Raw genomic sequence first — 27,578 nt, forward strand, 5'->3', positions numbered from 1 at the left:
GGATTCTAGATCGTTCAGCCAGTACAGAAGATTCCTTGCAACTGAAGTAGCTGTTAGGTTAGACTTTAAACTCCACATGGATGTCTCCCAGGCTTTCCTTAACAGAGAATCGGATTATCTGTCCATGGGGTCTCTAAGCTGCGCTGCGTCCTCAAAGGGAAGGTATGTTTTCCTTACTATCTTAGTAACCTGCACGTCCACCTTGGGGCAGGAATCCCATAGCTTAGAGTCTTCTGGCTCAAACACCAATCTTTTCCTGAAATTCTTTGATATGAGAATTCTTTTTTCAGGTTCCTTCTAATCTTCAGACACCAGCTCCCTAAGAGTGTCATTTAAAGGAAACACCCTCTGACGCTTCGCTTTTAACCCCTTATCACCGACACTAGTTTTCAGCTCAATGACCAGACTCGATTTTTCAAATCTGACATGTCTCACGATAATTGGTTATAACTTCGGAACGCTTTAACATATCCTGGTGATTTTGAGAATGTTTTCTCGTGACACATTGTACTTCATGTTAGTTATAAAATTTAAGTGATAAGTTTTGCGTTTCGTTCTGAAAAAAAAGTGAAAATTTGGCAAAAGTTTGTAAAAATTCTTCATTTTCCAAGTTTGAAATGTTCTGGTTTCCAGATAGGAAGTAAAACTACCCAAAAAGTTTGATAATTAACATTTACAGAATATCTGCTTTATGTTGGGATGATATTTTATGCTTCCAGTCATTTTTCTAGGATGTTATGAGGCGCAGAACTTTAGGTGCGATTTTTCTTATTTTCATGAAAATTGCCATAACTCACATTTTGAGGGACAACTCAGCTTTCAAGTGACTTTGAGAGGCCTAAATAATAGTAAAACCCCATAAATTACCCCACTATAGAAAGTTCACCCCTCAACATATGTAAAACAACTTCTATTAAGTCCATTAACCCTTTAAGTGTTTCACATGGGTTAAAAAATATGGACCTGCGATTTAGAAACTATGGAATTTTTTTGGAAATACATTCATTTAGGCCAAAACTGACATTTTCAGAATAAATTAAATGATGAAACGCACTGCAACGCTTGATGCCCAATTCCTCCCGAGTGTACTGAAACCACATATGTGGTGGTAAACTGCTGTACGGGCGCACGGCCGAGTATAGAATGAATGGAGGCGCCATCCAGAGCAGATTTGTATTGTCACATTGTACGACCTATAAATTTTTATTTTTTTTGGTAATGCGATCATATGAGGGCTTATTTTTTATGGGATGAGATACAATGTATAAATAATTTATTTTGGGAGTCTAAAGCTTATTCATGAGATTTTATTAACTATTTCAAGGGGGACACAAACAAAATCATCAATTTTTATTTTGGATTGTTAGCATTTTTCCCCCCCGCTCACCGTAACGTAAAAATAATATTTTATCTTTATTCTCTGGTTCACTGCGATTGCGGTGATACCTCATTTATATAGTTTTTCTTATTTTTGCTCAATTTTCCTGAGTAAAACCAATATTGGAGAAATCCGCGGGGGACACACTTGACCGCGGCGTGCAAGGGGTTAAACACCCGGGATCAGAGTTTTTCCGATCCCGGGTGTTAGTGCCGGGTCTGGGCTGTGACATCACAGCCCGACACCGGCACCAGCGAGACCCGGTGTCCTGAAAACTTCTTCAGATGCGCCGCCGTAGAAAGGCGTCGCATCAGAAGAAGTACCCTTAATGACCGCCGTAAAAAACCCGATAGGGCGGTCATTAAGGGGTTAATCCTCCAAATAACTCATCTTCCTTGGATTTGGGTACAACAACATCTTCAATTTCCAAGGTTTGTCTTATGGCTTTCAACAGATTATCTAATTCATCTATCTGAAATAGATGTCTTGATTCCACAGTATTAACAAAATCCTGAGGGTTTATAGAATCTTCTGTCTCTACTACAGAACAAGATGGTGTCTCCGCATCACTTCCCGCCTCTGATGGTGACGTGTCGGGTTCTAGTCTGGGCCTTTTACAGGGGGGAGCCATAGACGTAGCTGCTGCTATAGATGAGACCACTTTCTCTTCTATGAAACCTTTTAGTTCATCCAGAAAGGATGTTTTCTCCTCTCTTATAAAGTTGTCAATACAAACTTTACAAATTGTTTTTTTATACGAATCTGGCATAGAATGATTACACGTTACATTTTTTGGCTTTGGATTTGTCTGATTTCTCGGGTCTTTCAGGCCTGTTAGCCTTATCCCCCTTCTCCTCTTTGCCTTTCCCCATAGACCCCAGGTCTTTGTCCTAAAATGCAAATACAGGAGACTAATAACCCACTAGCATTGAACGCACAATGGCAAGATATCCCCTGCAAATCAACCCCACTTACAGAGACTGGAGGGTGCAGGAAATTCGGGTTAACTTCGTCAGTCATGATAGACAATAGAAGATTTTTGCCGCAAATACTGGAGCCGTCGTCACAGAGTAACTAGACCTCAGATCATAGTGATCTACCTGCTTAAATACCTTAATGGGGAGCCCATCCCCCTTAGAAGTGGCTGTGGCCCACGTCTTCCGGCTCCCAGCAATGCATTGCGCTTTTTGCACGCCAATTCTGGTCACGGACGGAAGTCGTAATCGGACCTCGGGCTGCCGGGGAATTTAGTATTCTTGGGCCGCGCGCGCATGCAATCCAGCCCTACAGACCCCAGGACGGCTGCAAGGAGGACCCAGGATCGACCGAGAGCCAAGGCCGCCGGGATTTTGCTGTGGACGGCCTTACCCGTGAGTATACTTCGTAACCCCCCCACCCTGAGGAGAGAGGGCACCTCTCTATGACCTGCCTCGGTAGGGACAGGAAGAACACTGGCGGCAGGGGATCTTCTGACTTTAGGGTCGGCAGCCATCTTGTTTTTCTGTCTGACGCTGTGGAGCTGAGCTCTTTTCTGCTTCCTCCAGCGGCCCCCACCTTTGCATTTCAGGACAAGCTCACACTGATACACACGGACTTCCTGCCGGCAAACAACAGCAGCAGTGAGAGGAGAGCTACAAGCAGATAAGTTCTTTATCCGGGAAGGGAGACATATCAGATCTGATAGAGTGAGAACAGAGATGTAGCAGGGCTGACTTTGTCATTGTGTGTAATATTCATCTCATGGATCTCATCTCTCATTGTGTCAGATACTAGTACAGTGTTCAGAAGGTATATGAAAGTGTATATAAACCCTGTTCCCTGATAATCTAACCACACTGTCAGTACACAGCAACTCACAGAACTAGAGGAAGTCACCGCCCGCACTCTGGAATTTTACACTGACCATCACTGAGTGATAGGAGTTAAAACTAATAAAACTGAGTAAAATTGTAATGTAAAGGGTTAAAAATGATCTTTATTGTGTAAACATCACTAGGCGAATGAAATTTAAGAATTTTCTCTGTGGGCAAACCCCTTAAAAATCAGGGATGTTCCGTGATTTGTCCTAGGTCTTACCCAGCTAGGCCCTTGAATCTCATGAAATGCATGTACCAAAATCCCCTTTAGCCTCTCCTGTAAATGCGCACTCATAATTATAAGCCATGTCCAAGTGATTGGACAAATAGGATTCTCCTTTGTGGGTTTAGGCGGGAAAACCTCCCCCCACATAAACTGCTCAGTGTATCTTGTAAAGGCTGGCATACTAATGCAGCCTCCTTTTGTTTCCCCAAGGCCAGGATGTGTGTGTCTTAAGGTAAACATTGGTGCCAGTTGAATAAAAATAGCATCTGTCCAGACCCTTTTGAAGTCCCTCTCTGCTTACCCCCTGTGGAGAAATGGCTCCTAGATGATATGGACAGTCTCATGCCTGAAAATGCAATGCACATTAACCGAATCAAACAAAACTGGTGTTAAATGTTGGTGCAGCAAAAATTTCCATTTGTGCCGCTATTACTTGTTGTGTTTACATAGGTTTAGGCGTTTAGAATGAACCAACGAGAATGCATTCTGCCGCGATTCACCAAGATTGTGCGCCCGTTATCCTGCATGTGTCGCTTCCCCGCTCAGGTCCGACAAGAGTTCACCACCTTCTTCCCGGTGCATGTAAGTGCTTGGTCTTGTGACACTATTTGAAAGTTAAATCCTGCACTCAGTCTGATTGTCGAACGGCACACCCCTCGACTTCTGTCGCTTGAAAGCCAGCGCAACCGCGCCACAACCCAAACACGTGAGACACAATCCCCAGTTAAAGACTTGTCCCAGTGGCACAAATCCTGAAAACATCAGAAAAACCAACAAAAGTGCAGCCACGGACCCTTAGTAAATAAGCCGCATTGTACTTCGGAGAGAATGAACTATGATGACCTTTAGGGAAAAAATTTTATCAATGCATTAAAGTTGATAGCAGCACAAACAAAAAAATTTTGCTGTACAAACGTAGCACTCACGTTTGACACCAAGCTGTAAAAACAAGAGAAAATAAAAAGCTTACCTCCTCTATCGCTCCCATTGTCCCGTGCCACCACCCATCAGTACCGCACCCAGAGAACCCCTTTAATGCCCACAGGCAGGATCAAGAGATATAGTTCTTCAGGAAGCCTGGAAGTTACACGGCTCCAAGCTTCCTGGACAGTGGAATAGCTCTCGCTACCCTGCACTGGTGATAAGACATTGATAGAACAAGTCATAAACTTCATTGTGGACACCAGGGTCCCAATATAACAATGCATGTCCCTTCTCTGGCTCTAGCATTGCGTGGCCACAGGACTCACTTTGGCCAAACAATGACCACAGATTGTCACAAGATTGGTGCAATGTAGGGATCAGGGCTGGGCAAGGACACATTACTGGATTCCCCTCACTAGATAATTCCCAGGATCTCCTGTAGAAGCCCTACTTCACACACAGTCCTGGATGGAGATTCCTCCCGGCTTGCGTCACGTGTGCTCATTATTAAACACAACCCGCGTCACGTTATTGGAAAAACCTGTCCTACTCACTGGCCACGCTGAGGTGGTGGAAAAAAAACAAAAAAAAAAACCACAGTATCACGCATGCGCAATTCAGTCCTACCGCGGCGGAGAGCGGGCTCCGTGTGCGCATGCGCTCAGCTCGGTCCTGCAGCAACACGGGGAGGAGGGGCCCAGCTCTGAGGGGGTATCATTATTTGGCAGGAAGGCGAGGCCTTCTCCTTGCAGGAGAAACACAGCACAGTGTATACTAGCAGCCAGCTCCAAATCTGGCAGCGTGTGAAAGGGGGAGGGGGTGAGGGAAGAGTGAGAAAACGAGAAGTGGACTGTCTGAGCGGAGGGCTTGGAAGTTGTGGGGGAGAGGCGAGTGAGGCGGGAGCTGACGGACTCTGACAAAGGAGGGAGGGGGCGGCACTGGGGCTACTTGGCCGCCCGGGAGCAGTGGCGCAGCCTTCACCTGAGACAAAGTGGAGGGAAACAGGTAAGAGGAGGCTGCGGCGCCTGCGGGCGGGAAGGAGGGGGAGAGAGCGGCCTGTTCAGCCCTTTGTGTCCATCACTTGTGTGCGGCGCCGTGCGCTGCATTCCTCCTGTTGCTGTAGCAGAGCGCTCTCCCCCTGGCGCGCAGCGACGCCCCCTTGTGTTCCCTTTCAGCCTGTGACGTCACAGCGGCTGGAGAATGTATGACGTAACAGAGCTGCAGCCGCTATTGTTTCACCTGGGCTGAGGAATCCTCGCTCCGTGATGTCATTCCTTGTGAGGTTGTGGGAGGCAGCAGACACATGAGGCGGGGATAGAGCCGGCCAGGGGCAGCCTTGCTGTCTGTGTCTCGGGCTTCGGGTTCCTTTGTCTGCTGCCTTCCGCCCCCTCCCCCCTCTCGTCTCTTTCTCCAGGACGGAATTGCTGCAGGTTTGTAAATACTGGAGCAGCACCCAACATGGCTGACTCTCGCCCTGCCCGGCTCTTCTGCCCCGGTGGATGGTAGGACCCCTCATGGAAGGGTAAGAGCCAGGCATAGGAATGCAGGCCCGGTACCCAGTGCTCCCATCCCTGGGATGCACACACTGGGCACAGCTATGTGATGGCTATTTTGGTGCTGCTTCCCTTGTCATCCTCTCATCAGGATGTGTCTGTACCAGTGTGATCCTGACTCAGGTCTGTGCTTACATCTAAGGAGATGAATGAAGGGATAGGCAGGTTACTTGGGAATAACTGGTATGCCGCCTTTGTCATTGCAGCATCTGCCTGGCAAGGGTCAGGGTAATGAAAAGAAAAATCACTTCTGATGTGGCTCCTTGTAATATTGACCTTGCCTCCACTCACTGTAAAGGATGCAGACCGTTATTATTAGGAATGCTGTTAGATTTTTATAGATTATGATGAATCACTGCTAAATAAAGCGTGGCGTTGCTCATTCATAGTGAAATGTGATCTTGTGTGCAGGTGATTGATGGCATGCATATAAGTTGTGAAACTTCAGTGCTGCTCACGCATATGTGGATCATGATTGGGGTACATTTGTGTACTGCAGATGAATGGAAATGCTTTTTGGCTGTGTAAATTTCAGCAGCAATTCGATTTGCTTGTGATTTTGTCTTGAGGCCTACTTGATGTTTTGGTGTTCAAGATTTTGTACTTTATTGGAGGTAAAATACAAATATCGTGTTCTAGACTTCTCTACTTTGCATTTGTTTAGCCTGAGGCCACATTGACCCAAATTTGTCAGAATATGCACATTCTTTTTAGTGCAAACTGTTTGCACGTGTATTTAAGATGGGTTTTTGGATGCAGTATTTGCAATGCTAATATCTGTCTGACAGCATTGGTTCATGCACCCCTTGTAATGGGGCACTCTGTCAGGTAGTGCAGGGGGCACCAGAAATCCTGAATATGGCACACCCTGCACACTCCACCAGCACACTGCATTTAGTGTAGCTTGCCTTGTTTTTGATAAATGTGGGCCGTTGTGTTTTGAGGCATGTCAGGGTAACATTGCGCTTTTAGTAATGCAATGTTACCTCGACATTTAACTACTGGGAAAGCCCTTGGATTGCGTCTTAAAATGCAACTTGTGGGCGTGTTCTCAGGATCCCAGCTGAATCAACTGAGATCATTGATGCCCCCTGCTGCTAAATACAATTAGTGTGACTTGTGTGGGAAGGGAATTAACAACTTTAGCAATTTATCAAAAATAAATAGCGTTGCTTCTTAAAAATAGAAACGTGTATATAATTGTACATTTCACATTGGGCGTCCTTTTGGAATTTGTCCTCTCAAATAGCGTTGTATTGTTCAATGGGAGAACGCTTTCATGAAGATGAAAGACATCTCATAGGCCGTGAAAAGCTTGTCTCAAAAGAAAGCTGTGCTGCTTTGCACCACTTACACTTATCTAGCTCAGGGCGCCTTCCCATGTGGCGTTTTCGTTGTGTTTTTAAACACTTCCAAACGCAAGTGGGAGGGGGGTCTGCCTGAAAGCATGCGTTTCATTGCAAATGTATATGCGTCTTGGCCAAACTCACTCCCACTTTCGTTTTGGATGCGTTTTAAAAACGCAACGAAAACATAAAACATCATTTTACTATTTTACTCCTAGACATTTATGTGTCTGAAAGTATTTTGCTCCATTTTCTTTAGTAAAATAACATTGCACTGGATGAGCACATCGCCATCTTTAAACCTTTCAGTCAACACTAACTCCTTCACAACGTCTTTTTATTTATTTCAAGTGCATCATATAAATGAAGTTATAAACTTCAATTATATAGATCTTTATATAACACCATCATATTCCATAGTGCTTTACAAATCATTGAAGATTTACTAATCCTAAGCTACAGCTGTAATAAGTAACTAGAAACAAGCCCTATATCATGTGATCTAAACACTTCTGTCTGTCACATGTCCTACTGAGGGTGCGTTCACATGCGTTTTGTAAACACAATGTTAACAGCAAATCTCCCCCTTCACCTGTTGTGATGTGGTTGAAAATGCATGCGTTAACACCACACGTGAACTCGCCTTGACATATTTTTTTTTCTTAGATGAAGGGCTGTTTCACATATGTCACCACTCCTCAGCATAAAGGGATGCATGTGTACAAGAAAAGGTTGCGTCTGGACCCAGAACAATTAGACAAAGGTTTCCAGTACAGCGCCACAATTCATAAAATTGATAAAAACCTTTTTCTTCCGTTTAATTAAACTGATGAATACATCTGGAAACAAAAATTTACCATTGCACGGCAGTGCAAATGTGGCGATCAAACCACACAACTGGCATAAGCTATGGTAGATTTTATTTTTCAGAAGTAAAGTTTATTGTGGATTGTTTTGGATATATATATTTTTTTTTAATGAAATCGTGCTGCTGGACTGGATAGCCTTCTTTGTCAAAAACTTTTTCACGCAGTCGGTGAACAGGGACTGACTACACTGCAGGAACAAGGCTCTTTGCATCATATTGGTTTATACTGCAAGGAATCCCTGCTAAACGGCAGCACTCGGCCATCTATTGAAAATGGTATGCTATTTAAAATCCCAGATGTCATACTGAGGGGGAAAAAACTTTGTGAATGTGTCTTTACAGAGAACGATGGATCAGATTGTTGGCAGTAAGACTGTAGTGTCAAGCTATACCCAGTTTGTAGTCTATTACCACTGCCAAAACAAAGTGGGTTCTCTACGCGTAGAGGAGAGGCGGTTCTTCCATCGCTATACTTTAAGGCTACCTATACACAATCTTATGTGCCCCCCGCAGATGACCACCACTCATACGCCCATGACAATTGAAAATGACTGCCATAGATGCAAATAGGACCTGCTCTATTACAACACCTATCTTTTGTTTCTCATGCAGTCGCTCATACACGCGGGTTGTGGAATCCATGGCTGTATGCATGAGCCCATAGCTGTAGAAACAATGGCTAGCACATGTCCTAAATTCTACCTTGCGTGCAGGTAGCCCAATGGCAGTGAGACTGACCCTCGCTGCCGGAGGAGAGAAAATATGGCGTATACTTTGTTCATGTTAGACGCTTGAATGTATTTCCCTAAGAACAAAAAAGTTTCTTAAGGAAAAAGCATTGATTAATCTTATAGGTCGGACATGATCTTCCTGGTAGTTATCCAATCCTATCTACCATGACGCTATGACACTTATGAGCTGTATACAAAAACACATTGACAAAGTTGACTTCTTTATTTATTTCTTTAATTTAAAAGCTCTACTCTATTTTCTTTTTAGTACATATAAATGGATTCCTGGGTCAGGAGGTTTCAATTAACTGCAACCTGTGCATAAACTATATGCTAATGTGTATATGGTATTGAAGTCCAGATTATGTAATAAGTGTTCTTTATATATTTGTGTGAGAAATGTTTCAACACCTGTTTTACTTTTTTATCTTGCCATTTTATTTCTGATAACATGAGCCCAATTCTTAGCGCCGAAATGGTGATCTAGTATTGTACTAGGTTTCAGGGAAGTCATGTACAGCGGCTTGGTGCTTCTGTGTGATGACCATTTATCTGCTTCGTTTCTATTGGCGTTGTAGGCAATCCTGACTGCTGTTTGACCTTTGGAAGCTGCTGAGGTTTTGTATAAAACCTGCTTGAGGTGACCTGGTTATTAACTTTTTGGTCTTAATTTTTAACCTTTTAACAATGCAGTCATTTTCTTTATTTGCAATTTTTGTTTTAATCCCTACCTTCCAAAAGCAATAACTTCAATTTTCCAATTACAGAGATTTATGGGAACTATTAATCTGTGTAACAAACAGTTCTTCCTAGTGGTAAAATTTAATAAACCATTCAATGTACTGAGAAACTGTAGATTTCTTTTAGAACTGGTTGCACTCCAATCAAAATCCATCATAATAAACCAGGGACACTTGCCGTATATACTAGAGTAAAAATTGTGCTGAAAACCCCTAACTCGGCTTATACTCGAGTCAAGAAAAAAAAAACACCAAATGAACTCTCCTTCCGACGCCTCCCGGCATCCATTGCGGTTTCGACATCTGGTCTCGGTCCGGCACAGTCTTCGTTACGTCAGCTGCTCGCTGGCGCTCTGTGTGTGCCAGCTTCGGTACATACTATGATGTCAGCATGCGGCTGATGTCATGGAATTTTTACAGTTCTGTCACAATAAAAGTGCTGACCAGCACCTTAGTCTACTGGAACATAAAATAGTCATTTTATTCCATGAAAGAGTTTAAGATTCAATTCAATAAGGTCTGCTTGAGCATACATTTGGCCTACTTAAATAGCTTACTCCAATGTCTGATAGAAGAACCTTGACGATTTCAGACATACACTGTGACTGAAAAGTAAACATAAATAAAGAGTGCACTAGACCAAGGTTATGGACTCTGCACTAAGACATCTTAAACAATTGGCATCACCATTTCATTTCAAGGACCTGTTTTTACATAATTTTTTACGTTGTGTACCTTTATTAAAAGGGCAAAACTATTAAGAAGTTTTCTTAGATATATACAGGGTGGGAAAATCTTCTGCAGTGAACTACCTAATGTTGGCATAAAGAGCCAACTAAAGCAAGCTAGCGACCGGCAATGGCCGCACGGAGCAATACGGCACCGTACCAGTCCATACACAGGAAATAGATAGGCCCTGTTTTACGGGCCGTATGCAATGCATTGGGATGGAGAGGTGTCACCACCTCCTTCTCCATCGTGGCTGATGTATGCCGCCCAGCCGTAGCTGGTCCCTTGCTTAAGGTCTGGTCTATGACTTTGAATGGATGCCAGGTCTGAGGAGCAGATCCATAAAAAGACAGACTTTTATGTGATACCTTCACCCTGTTCTGAGATTGTCAAATACAGAGGTCGCCTCTATAAGCGGCTATGACGCTGATTTAAGCGCTGGCTAGCGACTCTAAGCACTGCTGGCACTCAATGCGATACTGATGGTGCCAGTATTAACCTCAGCCTCAGGGGTAGTCTGAGGCCGTTGTCAACCCCAGCCTGGTCTTATAACTATTATCTCAATTGGCTACTTGAAGGGATTTTCCCATGAAAAAAAATTCTCACATCTCAATCTCAAGCCAGCTCACTAAGAAGAGCTGGAAATCCCATCACAAGAGCTCCATGCAGGCACTGCAGGGGTATGGCTACAGGCTCACAGCAGAAAGACAGAGAAATCCAAGATGGCAGACCAACCCTAAAGTCAAAAGTTACAGAGTCGTGTCTAGGGGCAACTTAAATTATGTACAGCGGGACTGATAGACAGGTTAGACTTATATTTGTGAAAGGCTGTATTTTTGTTAATAGTGAATTTGGGTAACAAAATAACACCTTATCTGAGTACATATAAGAAACTTGTCTTTGTGGGAATACCTCTTTAAGCGTGGACAACAGGGGCTGTAATGATTTTCTTGTATAAATAGATGTCTATGAATATTTGTATTAATGAAAACTTCATGCTCCTCCTCGGCTAAAAATACTCCTCAAAAACGGTTAGAGGAGTAATTTTACCCTTCTGGAAAAATGTTAGTGTGACCTCTGGTTAAATGTTATCATAAAATTGGGCGAAGGGCGCACAGTGCTATACGGGAGTGGTACGGAATACTGTGCACCATATATTACTATGGAGAGGGGCGGGGGTGATTGACACTAAACCCCTCCTCTTGAAGCCCCCCCCCCCCCCCCCACCAGGCACCAACGTTTGTCTGCCGTACTACGGTGCTGTAGGCACACGTTAATGTAGCCTTACAGTATTGAGTTATTTTCAACTGCACCTGTGTTTTGGAGAGCAGCCCTTTCTCTTGGTTACATGTGACCTTGCACAACTTGATAGAGGGCTTAACTGATAAGTGGCAGTGTTGCATGAATCCTGAGCAGAGCCTGAAAACATAGGCTTCCCATTTAGTAGCTGTGACCTCCTCCAGTAGTATAAAGAAAGATCCCTGTGTGCACCAGTGCTTGAGCATTGAAATTTCATGCAGTTAGCGAGTGTGATAGGCCTAAAGAGATGAAGGGCAACCAGTGCAATGACTGGAACAAACTGGAGGCATCAGATGTAGCATTTGGTCTGAAAGACCAGCCTGGCTCCTGCATGAAGCCTAGATTGGAAGAATTTAGTGAGTGGAAGACCGATTAGTAGGGAGTTACAGTAGTCTAGCCAAGAGTGAATCAGAGCAACAATTGGCATTTTAGAGACTTCAAACACTAGCTGACTTTTTAGAAGTCTCAGAATGGAAACCTTAAAAACCAAAATAATCTACTTTGCAGTGGTTGTTACTTGGACAAGAAGCCCTTTACCAGTTGTTGTGGCCCTAGGAGCCTTCTCTGTGGGCATCCTTCTGCAGTCTAGAGGCAGCTCAGGAATAAGATGGTGCAGACGGAGTCGGATTATCATTTGAGCTCCTGCTCCAATCCCAACAATTTATTTTCAGAGGGCCCTAGAATGAAGCTACAATGATCTGAATTCTCCCTTCTTTCAAAAGTATTGATGTCCATGTGACACCACTGAACTCTGAGTCCAAGCACAATACAACAAGCTACTACTGAAATTGGTGCTGCTTGCATTTTGTGGTAAAAACTTGTGTTTTGGGGTACAATTTGTGCATTCGGCCAGTAAAAGGTTCACAGCAACTGCCCTATATCACATGCTTGACGTTTGATCCCACTTATATTTTTGGTTAATGCCTATTTTCCCTTTTTTCTTTCTATATATATCTCTCTCTCTTGCGTATGAAATATAATACTTTAGAAGCAGAGTGGTATTCCCTGGACAATGTTTTTCCTGGCACCTTGAGAAAAACATGACTAACCAGTATAATCTAACTAAAATGTAGTCTTTGAATGTAAAACAAGGTAGTGCGCTGGCATTGTTTGCACATGAGCCATTTTAGCCATTTATTTCCCCACAAAGCTTCTTCCTTTATGGTTATTTAAAAGGCGTATCAGTGCATACTGTGTAGCCAAGCCTTGGTGGCTAGTGTCGAGACTAAGAAAAGTAAAATGTCATGGTCTTGTCTGTCTTTTGTAATGCTAATAGTATGTAAATGGCAATCTAGGTCGCCATTTTGAATTTTAGCCGGCATATTAAGTTGGCGCTTAAAAGAAACCGGTCAGCAGAATTTGACCTAATAAAGCAGTACTATTATGTTGTCGTGCAGCTGACACACATTGCAGATCATATTTCTTTAATGACCCAGTGTGGTGGCATCATCCAGGAATTTTTTTTTTTTTTTTTCTTAAAGTGAGATGTAAATCGGTTGTATAAAGTAGGCGGAAAGTTTAAAACTGAAGTCAAGTTCTCTCTTCCTCAGAAAGTCCCCTTCACTGTAATTGATGGTTCTGCATCCACATGCATCACTAACCAAGTCTCCTGAAGTCTGCTGCACAATATCAGTTACAGAGGAGGAGGCGTTCTGAGCTCCCCACCTTGACATCAGTGTTAAACTCTCCTCCTTCTTGACTTTATACAACCAATTTACAGCTCCCTTTAATGTTGCCTTTTCTGGATGATGCCACCACACTGGGCCATGAAAGAAACAAAAACTAAATGGTGTTACGTTGCTTGACAATATTCTGTTTTTTTTTTTGTTTTTTTGTTTTTTTGTTTTTTTTTAGGCTAATTGCTGACAACAGGTTCCCTTTAATACATGATTAGATAGAAAATAGTTTAACTGTAAGTTTTGGGGGTGAGAGATCACATATGAGGGTGTAACTGCATTAATCTACCGCTAATATATTATGAAGTAAAACTACACATACTTGCCAATATACTCTTCTTCTCCTCGATCCAGGCACTGTTCTTCACATTGCGTATATTAATATCATTCATTACTCTCGATGCCTGAGAGGAAGGTGGCGTAACACCAGAGTCGCGTACGTCCTTGTATTATATTTCTATATAATGCACAGACTCCTGCCTACTGCGCTATGTGCAGTCCTTGGGATTATCCCACCATACAGAACATTTGTATGCAAGAGCCCAACTTCTTGCCATTTTTGCTATATTGTACTTGGACACTTCTGCTTTCATCTTTTGTCTGCTGTATAGTTAGTTATAATATAATACATTATTGAGAGCTTACTGTGCTCTTTAAAGACTTGAGGTGGTCAAGTGAGCTCTGAAAAAAAGTTTTCAAGAAGTGATTTGAGATTGTGTAAAGAAATGACTTCACATGGCACCAAAATCTTCACTTCAGTCGCTAGAAGTGTGGAGACTGGAAACATTTTAGCATTTGGCCTTCTCTTTGTACCTTCCTATTGTTGTGATGGCAATTTATAGCGGTTGTCACAGATGGTGGTTGAATAACCCATACTCCCCAATGAATGAGAGAATGATTATCCTGTATACATTCACAGTATACTGTTACTCATTAAAATGACATTTGATCGCTTTATTTGGCTTTAGGTGGCTTCCAAAAGCAATTTTTTTTCCCTTTCATTAAGAGTCTTTCAGAGGGCTAGTTTTCTTCAGGGCAAGCTGAGCTTCCTACTGGCTCCCATACACTGGGAAGAAAAAACGATGGCTTCATTATAACATTGACTTAATCATAAAGTCATGCTTTTCTTGCATGCCTAGTCTTACAATTGTTACTAGTGGTCTAAATGTTTTTGTTCTTTCCTTTTTATTTGGGATTTTTGCATGGGTATTTTCATAAAAATGTGATGTATTGAAATAACTGCATGTTGGAGTTCATTTATGGTGCCTTGTATGTCTGGCATACAAGGCATGAAAAATCAGCAACTCCTGTAGCCAGGAAATTGCAACTCTTTGCCCTTCGCAATACGTGTGTGTGTGGGGTTGGGGGTAGCGCAGGTTGCATTCAGGTGCATGATCGTGCACCAAAATTAAGTGGCTGGAACTTCTTAGTAACTCTAGCGCAGAGCATTAAAGGGGTATTCTCGCCTGGGCATACACATACAGTTTCATTAATCTGCCATATGTAAACATTTCTTCAATTAGATGTTATTTAAAAAATGTTCCTGTGTGAAGATAATTTCCCATAAATATAGTCATTTGCTCCCTTAGAAACAAGACTGTGTCCCTGGATACGGCCACCACTGCTGGAGTGATCGCACAAAGAAACAAAGTTTTTGTATATGAAATGTCCGGGAGTTAATTCATGTCTCACAGAGGTCCTGTGGAAATGATTGCTGAAAACAAGGGGTCTGGCAGGACTCAATAGCCAGAGGACCAGAGTGCGTGGTGGTCGTAACTGAGGAAGCCATCTTGTTTCAACAACATTTATGAGAAATTATCTTCACACAGGAACATTTTTTTTTTTTTTTTTAATAACATCCAATTGAAAAATGTTTATTTATGGCAGATTAATGAATCTGAATGTGAATGCCCAGACTAGAATACCCCTTTTAGATTATTAGCAGTGTTTGGCAGATGATGGTTGACTTGTTTATCTTGCAGATTTGCTGCAGCTATCAGTCTTTGCATTCCTTACTGATTTCTGCAATGGTCGCCACAGCATGGCTGGACATGATGCCAAGTTAAAACGAGCTAATTTCTGTTCCCCTTTTCTGCAGTATGGAAAGGTTTCCTCCATATTGCAGACAAGCGCTGGGTGCTTTAATTATGTAGTGTTGTACAAACTGCAGCTGTTTGCCACTAAAAATGTTTTTGTTTTGCAGATAACTTTTTTTGATTGGTGGGAGCACTTCATGGTTGACGGGCTCTTTATCTCTGGTGTGGAGAAAGTTTGTCGTCTTCATGTAGACTGAAAATACTACATCAGACTTGGAGTGACAAGTTTTCACCCTAGTTTGGCAGCATTGCTGCCCTGGCATACACAGATGAATGAAGACTCCATTTGCAAAGGCAGCCGCTCAGCGATCAAGAGCTGATGCAGGTAAAACATTGGCTGTAGATTGTAAAGTTTTTAGTGGAACACTGGATAAGATGTTTATATAGGATTTGGTTTAATCTCTTATTATCCTTTCACATTTTTAATATCCTGGCTTCTTTTAAGAGTTTAAGTAGTGACCTATACTCAAGCTTAAAAATCAATGTTTAATTTCTTGTTTGGAGTACCATTTTAAATGGGGAAAGTTTCTCCAGAAAATCACTTTGTCTAAAACGGTTTCTATGACACTATACTTAAATTGTCTAGATCATAGTAAACTTTAAAATTTATTTAAAAGGGTTGTCAAGTGATATGTTGCAATACTACTTTATTGATCCCCCTCCTATGTTGGGGGCTAACTTGCTAATTCACATCAGACTATTTGCCGCTCTCCCTCTGATGGGCTGCATGCTGCAATCTCTTTACTGCTGCAGCTGTAGGCCTGATAGGTTATATGATTGGAGCTCCAATACTCTTTATAAGCCGCTGATCTCCAGTCACATGATCTTCTACAGCGGCCAGTAGTGATCTATGCTCGTCCCTATCGCATAGTACATCTGATCCTGTTTCTGGACCGGACCTGACTGTAACTAACTGAATATGTGTTGGCATACTTTAGTCAGTTGCAATACACTGTAAAACATTGTTCAAGTTGCTTCACTGAAATACAAAGAGATGAGGACAGTTAGGCTGCATTCACAAATGCACTTGAGACAAGATTTTCCTACTTGCATTGCTGCTGTTAATGTGTGCAATAAAGAAACTCTACCACTAATTGTTAGTAAATAAAAATAAACATACTTTCCTATAGTTGTTTTCTCCTTGGTGCTGGTCTTCATGAAAGCGTAACTCTAAAGGTATCATTTCACCACATTCTCATATTTGATTCCCCTTTTAAAAACAGAATGATGCCCATAATGTGCTGCTTGCCGTTTTTTTTCAAAGTTATGGCAGTTTCTTTTCTGAAAGTGTTTGACAAAAATCTTTCTCACTAGGGTTGAAGTGGGTGGAGACTAATGTCTACCTGTGCTTGCCCTGAAGTTGAGTCCAATTCAATCTGCCCACAGAACCCATGATAACCTGTGATATCTCTCAAAGTAATTTAGCCTTAAATCCATTTGGTTTCCCACAAGTCAATCCACTGAACACTGCAACTTGTACATACAGGATATATATGCTGACCAGCTTGGCAGCTTCCTTCACACAGAGAGGCAGAAAACATGCACAGAACTCATAATGCCGAGTACAAAGTGGTGGAGGGGTTGCAGAATTCAATGAGGAGAGGGACAGAGGGAGTTCTGTAGAATCACTGAGATGGGGAACAGGGGAGATCTTGTACCTCTGTAGTCTGTGCAGGAGACATCTGTATCACACTCAGCACTGCTACATACACAGAGAGCACTGGCACGTGACCACCCCCTCTGTGAGCAAAGGGGCTCTTATGTGAGGGGCTATATTTGTTTATCAGACGGACTCCAGAGCTCATTGGCAGAGGAAGCTACTTCAGCACTGAGATAATCTGAGGGGTACAGCAAAGAAACTGCTGGATATAGGCAACAAAGATAATGGGCAAAGTTTTTTACCTCCCAAGAGTTATTGATTTGTGGGGGAAAATAAAACGTTCACAGTTGTTCTTTAAGCTTGACAAACTGGGATCACTGTTTAAAAAGTAGCTACAGAGCGACGGGCTAATGTTTGGATCCCCAGGCTATTACTCACTCATGCTAGGGCATTTGCAGGGCGAGGTAGGTATCTGTCGTGCAGGAGTACTTTAAGTTTCGCTAAAGTTTAGCAATTTTAGCAAACCCCCCTCCCCCCCCCCCCCCCTTATGCTCAACTCAACTACCACAGGTAGTAGCTGCTTAATAATTATACACAAGATGTAGATTTATTGCTCTAAGCCTGTTGGAACTTTTTTGTTTTTGCTTAAAATGTTAACTTTCCCTTTTTATTTTTTTACCAGCACATGCAGGGGTTTCTGCAAATATGATGAAGAAAAGGGCCTCTCACAAGTGAGTGTATAATAATTTTGTGTATTTGGTTTAGAAAAGTAGGATTGGCACTTTACTAATGTTATGACTGGTGATACGAGCTTGCTTCAGTGCTGTCAAAATGTAATGTGTAACATGATCTAGTCTTGTTACACAGAAAATGCAGCAAATTATTTGTGTATTGGGTGGTGCATTCAGATAAACCCCTTTTATTTTAAAACAATCGGTAATTGCGTGGCTGATCATTTGGGGTTTTTTGTCTTGGGCACATTTTTACTGACAAATATACCCCAGTGTTTCTGTAGTATAAGTTGTAATACATATTTATTTAGTAATTCTAAATACAAGCTACATTGAATTATGGAATTGCCAGATATGCAAGGTGCTTCTACATTAACCTTTACAGGATTAAGATGCTTTTGGCCTTCAGTTGGAAACGCATCTAAATATTTTAGGTTTTCATTTGTATTGACTAGCATGGCTTTCCGGTTCCAAGTAAATTGTATCTAAAATGAATGCCGTGTCTGGTAGGCTAGTTCATTTATGCTATGTCTTAATGGATGATATTGGTATTCAGGAAACATCGAAGCAATATGGGACCAAGTAAACCAATCTCTCAACCAAGAAGAAATATTGTAGGTTGCAGAATACAGCATGGCTGGAAAGAAGGCAGCGGTCCGATAACTCAATGGAAAGGAACAGTTTTGGATCAAGTACCAGTTAACCCTTCCCTTTATCTTATAAAATATGATGGATTTGATTGTGTTTATGGACTTGAGCTTCACAAAGATGAAAGGGTGTCTGCTCTCGAAGTTCTTCCAGACAGAGTTGGTAAGTGTACAACAATGATTTATAGACTATATGGTTGTATGACCAGTAAAAGCAATGTAGTCAAACACTGTATTACGACCTCTTGGTATACCCAGAAGCACTCTATGCCAGGTCAGTCTTGGCGGACACTATAGTAAATATAACAATCCAATATTTGCACGGCAATGCAACCAAAAACTTGCCCTCTTCCTACCACATCTAGTTTGAGTCATAAAATTTCACTTTAGTGTTTTGGTGAACTTTAAAACCTCATGCAGACTGTATAGGAAACACAAGAAACATTACCTATTACCTATTTCTCTTGCCTGGCCTTTTGGAATTCCCAAAAAGCATGTCATGGGAGAGGGGAAATTTGTAAGGGGAAGAACAGTCACAGGACTTGAAATGTATCAGTGATGGGTTAATACAATCAAACTAGAGGGTCATTATATTCTTAGAGATAACCCTCCCAATCCCACTTACACTGATAAATCTAACACTGACTATCACTGAATGGGACTAAAAACTGGAATAAATTGAATAAAATTGAACAGTTCACCCAACCTGTACTGGCAGGAAAAATTGTTGCAACCCCAAAGTGTATTCCTGAAGAGTCGGTGCACTCACAACCCCAAGTTTAACCTCTTAACGCTCAGCGTCCGATATATCGGACGCTGAGCTCAGTGACTTGGCGCTCAGCGTCCGATATATCGGACACTGAGCCGATGCCGGTTCAGCTCAAGATTTGAGCCGAACCGGCATCGGGAAACACGGGGTGCCGGCTGTGACTGATAGCCAGCACCCCAGTGTAACACCCGCGATCGGAGTTGTCTCTGATCGCGGGTGATTAACCCGTTAAATGCCGCGGTCATCGCGACCGCGGCATCTAACATGCATATGGGGTGTCTTTCCCCCACAATCGCTCCCCCCCCCCCCCCCCCCCGAATCATTTTCGGGGGGCACCGATCACTGCTACGGTATCACTGGGGTCCGATGTGGACCCCAGTGTTACCTGCAGGAACTGCCGGTAAGATGGCGTCTGTGAGGTCATCTTACTGGCAGAGTGCCACTGATAATGCCCTGCAATACATGAGTATTGCAGGGTATTATTATGAACAAGCAATCAGATGATTGCTTGTTCATTTCCCATGGTGGAAAAAGTGAAAAAGTTTTAAAAAAAAATTATTCAATAAAAAAATAAAGTAATAAATCACCAAAAATGCCCAAAAGCCCCAAAACATATAAAGAGACATATAACAAAAAAAAGTCTAAATCATAACACAAACCCCACATATATAGTATCACCGCGTCCGTAACAACCCGTAGAATAAAAATAAATAATTATTGAACCCGCACGATGAACGCCGTAAAAGAAAACTGTTATAAACCCTCCAAAAATTATGATTTTTACCTATTCAATCCCACAAAAAATGCTATAAAAAGTGATCACAAAAACATATGTACTCTAGAATGATACTGGTGCAAAGTACAACGTGTCCCGCAAAAAACAAGCCATCAACCAGCTCCGTAGCCAAAAACGTAACAAAGTTATGCCACTTGGAAGATGGCAATACAAAAATGATATATTTTTCCCCACAATAGGGTTTTATTTTACAAATTTAGTAAAACGCAAGAAAATATATTCGTGTCTGGTATCCCCGTTATCGTATCGACCCATAGAATGAAGATAATATGATTATTAGTCTATACGGTGAACACCACAAAAAAAAAAGTAAAAAAACCAGTAGAGAATTGATGCTTTTCTACTCCTGCTCTCAAAAAGAAGTTCCTAAATTTTCAACAATGGGTGATACCAACCCCAAAATGGTAACATTGAAAAAAAGCATCTCATCCCGCAAAAAAAATGTCGTCACATGACCCTAATAGCGCAAAAGCGAAAATTTTACAGCCTTCAAAAGAGGCCAATGAGGAAAGTAAAATCCTGGCAGCTGCAGGGTGCTCCTTCCCTTCTGCGTCTCACTGTGTGCCCATAAAACAAGTCACGGCCACATGTGGGGGGTCTCTGCACTCGGGAGAAATTGTAGAACAAATTGTATGGTGGGTTTTGTATTTTTATCTTTTGGAAATGTGTAAATTTTAGTGCTAAATGAACGTATAACCGGCACAATTTGACTATTCTAAATTTCGCCTCCATTTTGATGTAATTACTATGAAGATCTCAAGGGGTTAACAATCTTCGTAAAATCTGTTTCTGATAGCTTGAGGGGTGCAGATTTGAAATTGGGTTGGTTATATGGGGGGTTTTGATGCTAAATATGTAAATTTTCATTCAAAACTGTATTTATCCCCAAAATAGTCAATTCTGAAAATCCGGAAAAGCGATATTCTATTTGTAAGCCGCGTGACATCAAAATAAATTATCCAGACATTTCAAAAATGGTGAAAATGTAAAGTAGACAAATGGGAAATGTTATTCAGCAACTTATTTAGGTGGTAAATCTATCTGCCTGAAAACGCAATGATTTCAAATTTCAAAAATGGCAAATTTTTCAGAAAATTCATCATATTTTCTTTTTTTTTTGTAAATAAACGCAAAACTTATCAGCCAAAATTTACCACTAAAATGAAGTACAACATGTGGGGAAAAAACAATCTCAGAATCGTTTTGATAAGTAACGGTGTTCAAAAGTTATAACCATATAAAGCGACGCAGGTCAGAATCCAAAAAATGGGACTGAGCCTTAAGCTGTAAAATGGCTGCGTCCTTAAGGGGTTAAAGACTGTAAATTGCTGTTGTCGGGTTTTTGCTATTGTTCTGGCAACAAACCATTCTTTTTTTCTTTTCTATTACTAAGATTCAACAACAAATAAATGTGTGACGTAATGTATTTATTCTTTTAAAGCGTCATCTCGAATTAGTGATGCCCATTTAGCGGACACCATGATTGGTAAAGCTGTGGAGCATATGTTTGAAACCGAAGACGGCTCTAAAGATGAATGGAGAGGGATGGTTTTGGCGCGGGCACCTATTATGAACACATGGTTTTATATCACCTATGAAAAAGACCCTGTCTTATACATGTATCAGCTGTTAGATGACTACAAAGAAGGCGACCTCCGCATTATGCCAGATTCAAGTAAGCAATCGTAAAATGATGGTTTTCTAAAAATCTGTTTGAAAATGTAATCCTTTCTAGGTGCGTTAACTTGGGTGTGTATGCTTGTGTTTGGTTGGGGGTGTGGGTTCTGCTGCCTTGTCAAAATTGTTGAAGTTACTGATGTATATCAGGGGCCAAAGAGGAAAACACAATGGATAGAACAGTATCCCAATTCCCTATCCAAAAAGATGCTTTACCACAAGAATAAAAAACATATCGGACGATTTTGGTTTTACAAAACCCACAATTTTTTTTACATTTTCCGATCACTAGCAATATTGTTTTTTTTTTTTTTTCTGGATTTGCTGTGTTCTTGATTTTATTTTTTCCTAGAGGTGTTTTTATTACATTTTTAATATTTATTTATTTTTTGTATGCTCTGAAGCTTAAAGGGAATAGAAACATCTTTTCTAAACCACTATATTTTGCTTGGAAACAAACCTTTTTTTTTTAATTTTTTTAATACATGGTGACTGGCCCTCTTTACGATGACCTGGCAGACTTGTCCCCAGACTATTGGCACTCCACTGCAATCTGACACATGTGGTTTCCAAAGATTGGATACGTAAAGATTGCCATTTTGACAATTCGTAAAGATCTTGGTGAAAAAGTGCAACTCTGGAATCATCTAAAAAAGTGGTTCTTAACCCACCAGCTTCATATGCACATTCACCACACCCTTCTTTAGTGATAAATCAAATATGTGTGTCTTGACCTTTGTGGCGGTCAACCCCTGAGACCCACCGATAGAACCCTGGTTAAGAACCACTGATCTAAAAATCACACTGATCAATCCCACAATTTCCCTTTTTAATTTTTTTTTATTTTTTTATCTTTACATATTATTTTAGGCACCTAGAGCTTCTAGGAAAAGGGTCATTTTAGTTTTCAGAACTAGAAGTATAAGGAACAATGTGGCAAGTTATAACAAGGCCTCAATCTTGTATATTTTACCTTTTTTAAATGGTGGATACAATATATTTAAGGTTTCATTTGTGACTGCCAAAATCATCAAATTCTGGCTCTTTTCTTCCTGGTATAATACATGAGTGGTGAAATCCATATAAGCAGATATGAACTAGAACCTCGCTAAAAACTTTCCTTACTAATTGTCATCCATTGATGGTGACAAGCATTTTTATTTTATTGTTCTGACTTACAAATCGATTGATTAATCAATTTATTATACCTATTAGGGCAATCTTCATCCATGTCAAAGAATGCTAAAGGTAATACATTTTTACATTTGCTCATATAACCTTAAGATTCTTTTAGATGTATTTCTTTTATTTGTGCTACCACAAGAAATTCACCAAGAGTCTGCTGTGTCTGCTGAAACACAGAGTGACAAACTGAATTTCTGACATTAAAACACAGCAAACAGATTTAACACTGTGATATTTAAAGTACTAATTTCTTTGTCTTAAAACTACTACTCATGTATTATAAGGACTTCAGGATTATGCAACCTTTCCAGAAGTAAATTGGAGATGGCCTTTTTATTTCTCGCAGTTCTTGAACTCATTGGCTCAGTGTGAATTTTCCCTTTTTAAAGGGGTTTTCCCATTTCAGCAAATGTAATTGTATAATCAGGAGTTTTTAAATTTTCCAATGTACCATATAGACTCTAGTGTAAGCCTAGGGTGGGAAATGTATTGGTCACAGCCTAGCCGCCCTTCGTTATATTAAAAAAAACAAAAAACTCTGTACTTGCCTTCGACTCTCCCTGCAGCTCCTTTCCTCTCCCGGCTCTTGCGGCTTGTATATTTTATTATTGTTGCTCTAGACAATTTTTTTCTTTTTTTGGGTCTCTGTGACAATTGGATTTTAAAGATGTTGGATTGTCATAAGAACCAGGATTAACAATAAAGCTTCAGTACAGACAACTTTAATGTGTATAGAAATCTTTCCCTGGTCATCTTGTTACCACAGAGTTAACAGAACTGTGTGATCTATTACGAGCCATACACCTGTGACATCACATGACCATGGATGGGCAGATTTCCACAGGACATTGGTAGAGATCCAGTAATTGATACAGAAAGCACATTGTATGAAAGTTATACCATTTTCTGAACTATATTTGCTGAAATGGGACAATGTCTTTAAGCATTTGTTATCAATATTCTGACATAAAGCACAATTTTAAATGTTTCTTTGAACTTCTTATCATCTTTATACATTCTCCTTTTGAATAAAGTCTTCTCTCTGTCATTGATTCTTTACCAGCTAATGTAAGGTTATGAAATATTGTTCTGCTAAAGATTAAATGTGTGATTTGTATTAAGAATTTTTTTATCCCGTGGTCAATTGTTCAATGTAAATGATTTGGGGCATTAAAATGACGTTATTTTCACGGCTGTGACAGTGGGAGCTAATAGAAATGTACAAATTTAACTTGGGCAGTAATATTAAAATTATTATATATTATTAGAAATTACTAGATACACAACTTATTGCAAATCTACTTACCGTAATATTTGCAAATTAAAAAAAGTCGTTCTAAAACATTCAAAAAATAATTGGTGTTGATTAGTTTCCACTTCTCTAGTGCTTTATCCTTATGGCCAGCTTCAGAGAAGCCTAATTTGGGTAATGTTTTCTGTCCATCTGATTGATATGTGTTGTGCCCCATATCAACTTTCATTGGAAGTAAACCTCTAGACTCCACAGCCCTGAGTCTCTTTAGATAACTTTTATAGGTTTTAATTCATTATTTTTGTGAAAATGAGACTTTAATTATGCTAATGTGCCCCCCCCCCTTGTGTTTGCTGCCAATAGATGATTCTCCTCCAGCTGAAAGAGAGCCAGGTGAGGTTGTGGACAGCTTGGTGGGGAAGCAAGTGGAATACGCCAAAGAAGATGGCTCAAAAAGGACTGGCATGGTTATTCATCAAGTGGAAGCCAAACCCTCTGTTTACTTCATAAAGTTTGATGACGATTTCCATATTTATGTCTACGATTTGGTGAAGACATCCTAAGTGGAACTGTGGACACCCTTGCCAAAATTGTGGATTTAAATATATGTAAAATTTGTAGAAAGACTACTTGCTTTCTGATTACAGAAACGCTTAGTTATTCCTGCGAACCCACAATCCCTGGTGTTGCGTATTAAAGAAGGGAGAAGTCTTTTTGGTTGGACATGCTAATCCGTCTTTCTCTTGCAAAGGACCAAACCACTTTGAAAGATTGACGCGTTTTGGATTTGGAAACACTACAGTTCTGAACATGAAGCAGGCGGCGGCAGCTTGGCACGTAAAGACATGACCTGCCATGCAGATTATCAAATATCGGGATAGAAATGTATTTCTTAAGCAGTCATTCCTTACTCTACAGAGAACTGTTTGGTATGTCTAACTTCCGTAAAGTAGCTGTCCATTATTTTGGCTTCCAGTGTCTCTATTGAAAGCAGTAGGGGTTATTGATACTTGTGCTGTGAGTCCAAGCAAAACATTGCACTGTGAAGTATTGACTTATGGTTCTTGCCAACGTTTAGCCAGTAACATGGCACAGTTCAGTTAATGTGTGGGATGTTCATTGGCTGTAAATTGGCCTGAAGCTCCACATCAAATATGGCAACGCTAGTGAAGCTGTGTAAGAGAGAAAAATGTATTGATACGAAAATAAAAACCTAACCTTTCCTTACTTTACCCTGGACATGATGTCTTGGGTTGTGGGGCACTTCTGCTCCATGTTAAACTCTGTGGAAGTATATTTCCAGTGTTAAGTCTATATTGTGAGTGAGAAGTGTTCTTGCTTCCCACATCATATTATTATATACATATATTTTTTTTTTTATATTCTTTTCACATCTTATCTTCTGTGTTTTGGCTGTACATTTTTCCCAGACACCAGCTGCTGGTTCATGTGTAATTCAAGTATGATCCAAACGTGTGTCCTATTTTTGAATTGTAACATTATGGAAAAAAAATCCTTTTTGAAACTAAATAAGAAATGGCTACTGAGTGGAGATGAGCCTTTCATATTGCGGCTGATGGGTCTCATGGCACTACGCAAGCTATGATGGCATTTTTCATTCACACATCCTGAAGCGGAGCTCTGACCTACAGCCTCCAACACTTGCACACTTGAACCTAGCATTTAAGATAAAACTGCACAAATCTTGGCTTTACGGAATAAAAACGTATTCACACCACGTTCTCCGACCTAATGACGTACATCATTTTAAAATCCTTTTATCCTGTGGGGCATCGGCTAGAAGTTGTTCTTGCACACTAATGTTTAGCAGATGGGGATTACAAAGCAGGTTAAATATGTAAAAATGTATTTATATTAGGAATAGATTTTCTTTACCCATTTTTTTCCCTCCTGCGGTAGATTTTGCCTAGAAATTAAAGGGGTTTTGTATATTGACTTGTGGAGTCAACATAACTTGGGAAACTTAAAGCTGATATTACACTCCCTAAGTATTGAACATCTAAAATGCAGTTCACCATGTTTCATTTTCTTTCCCCTAGTGGGGCTTACTTGTGACGACATATAACATTTACCAGTTTGAATACTGATTTAGTGCCAACATATCATTTTTCTCTTTCATTTGAACCTATAACTGGGGGTATACGACGTGATTTCACCCACTATTACAGTAAAGTATTGGGAAAGTTGTGTTTTCCCTGCATCGTATACAGACGAGCCACCGGTGTCCCCCAGTATAACCATCTCTGTAAGATTGTGGAAGGGAGCAGGTAAACTTGATTGATAGCGTTTTATTTTGTCCCCCTTTGCTGCTAAGTTTTAGCACTAACCTCCTGTTAATGCATGAGAGTGCTGAACTGTTACTCACTCAAAACCTTGTGGCGTTCTTTTTACTGAACTCTTCTGCCATGTTTCATATATAGCCTTATGGCAAATGCCTTGTAATGTATTTTTTTTTCTTACTGCTCAACATTAATGTCTATGTGGTTGTCCATTGCTATTTCAGTACATTTTTCTTTGTTTTTTTTTTTTTGTTTTTTTTTTTGGAGGGGGGGGGGGTGAGGAGTAAAGCAAAGGCAGAGGAAGAATATTCAGTGAATAGCTTATCCATTTGTCTTTTTGTGTTACACATCAAAAAGGTCTTTGAATTATGTTTTTTGTGTATTTAGCAAAATACATAGATTTGCAACAGTGTTTTTTCTAACCTGCAGATCTCTAAAGTGACTATTATTGACTCTGAAGAGTCCTGCATGTAAATCTCAAAGCAGAGCCTGGCTCCGTGAGCCCACCACTATAGTTTGTAACACATTGTAAATGTGCGTGTGTGCGCAACTGAAAACGCACAGTATGTATTGTCAAATTGGGCCTTTTTTGTTTGTTTTTCCTTTTTCTGCTGAATAACTCTTTATGGTTACAAGTATAATTACTGTTTTTTATATACATTTTTCTGTACTTTTTTTTTATGTTTCTGTTTGATTTGCTTTCACCTGCCTAGTCGGGTGCATGTACATTAAAGAACTTCCACCTCTCATCTCTTAAGATTTTTGTTAGGGCTCACGTTTTAGATCTGCATGCAGTGCTTGCATTTAATGTTACCTTACATCTCGATACCCGGATAAAAGTGGCTTTGAAAATTTTGTCAAGACGTTTTACAGGAACTGCAAGCTGTGTTTTGTTTGTAATCCTATTTTTTTTGGGCCTTTTATTTCTAATGTATAATTGTATTTTGTGTGCGTGATGTCAGGCTGCCATGTAATATTACATAAAAATATATATAAAATAGATTTGACCAGACAATTTTGTTCTGCATGCTTAGTTAGTATGCTTATATGGTGCATGTGTGAAACGAGCGGTCTAAAATTTATTGTTTTTCTTTTTTTTGTTTTTTTTTTAAACCCCTGCCCCATATTTAAGGTGCCTACAGCAACAAAAAAGAAAAATGTATCACCCTGAAAGATATACGACAAATTATCCTTTATTA

General features: G+C 40.5%; 1 protein-coding gene across 4 annotated transcripts; it reads left to right on the forward strand.

Moving 5' to 3' along the window:
• The first annotated feature begins 5,056 nt into the window (after nucleotides 1–5,056).
• Nucleotides 5,057–27,379, forward strand: SPIN1 (spindlin 1). Of its 4 annotated transcripts, none has more exons than XM_072150796.1 (7): nucleotides 5,057–5,389; nucleotides 15,530–15,747; nucleotides 17,705–17,753; nucleotides 18,310–18,563; nucleotides 21,407–21,640; nucleotides 22,858–22,890; nucleotides 24,443–27,379. In XM_072150796.1, the coding sequence occupies exons 2-7, from the start codon at nucleotides 15,696–15,698 to the stop codon at nucleotides 24,640–24,642; spliced, it is 822 nt and encodes a 273-aa protein (XP_072006897.1). In that variant the 5' UTR covers nucleotides 5,057–5,389; nucleotides 15,530–15,695; the 3' UTR covers nucleotides 24,643–27,379. The 4 variants fall into 4 exon arrangements, with proteins under 4 accessions (XP_072006897.1, XP_072006896.1, XP_072006898.1 ...); XM_072150795.1 differs by lacking the exon at nucleotides 5,057–5,389 and adding an exon at nucleotides 5,488–5,906; XM_072150797.1 differs by lacking the exon at nucleotides 5,057–5,389 and adding an exon at nucleotides 5,488–5,814.
• Nucleotides 27,380–27,578: the final 199 nt, after the last annotated feature.

This window comes from Engystomops pustulosus, chromosome 1 (assembly GCF_040894005.1).
Source record: "Engystomops pustulosus chromosome 1, aEngPut4.maternal, whole genome shotgun sequence".
Lineage (NCBI taxonomy): Eukaryota > Metazoa > Chordata > Amphibia > Anura > Leptodactylidae > Engystomops > Engystomops pustulosus.

What these genes read in the sequence shown, in the direction of transcription:
- SPIN1 (XM_072150796.1), top strand. Translation starts at nt 15,696, where the DNA reads ATGAAGACTCCATTTGCAAAGGCAGCCGCTCAGCGATCAAGAGCTGAT. An exon ending in AAGAAAAGGGCCTCTCACAA is followed by an intron (nt 17,754 to 18,309) that starts GTGAGTGTATAA and finishes ATTGGTATTCAG; the next exon opens with GAAACATCGAAGCAATATGG. An exon ending in AGTTCTTCCAGACAGAGTTG is followed by an intron (nt 18,564 to 21,406) that starts GTAAGTGTACAA and finishes ATTCTTTTAAAG; the next exon opens with CGTCATCTCGAATTAGTGAT.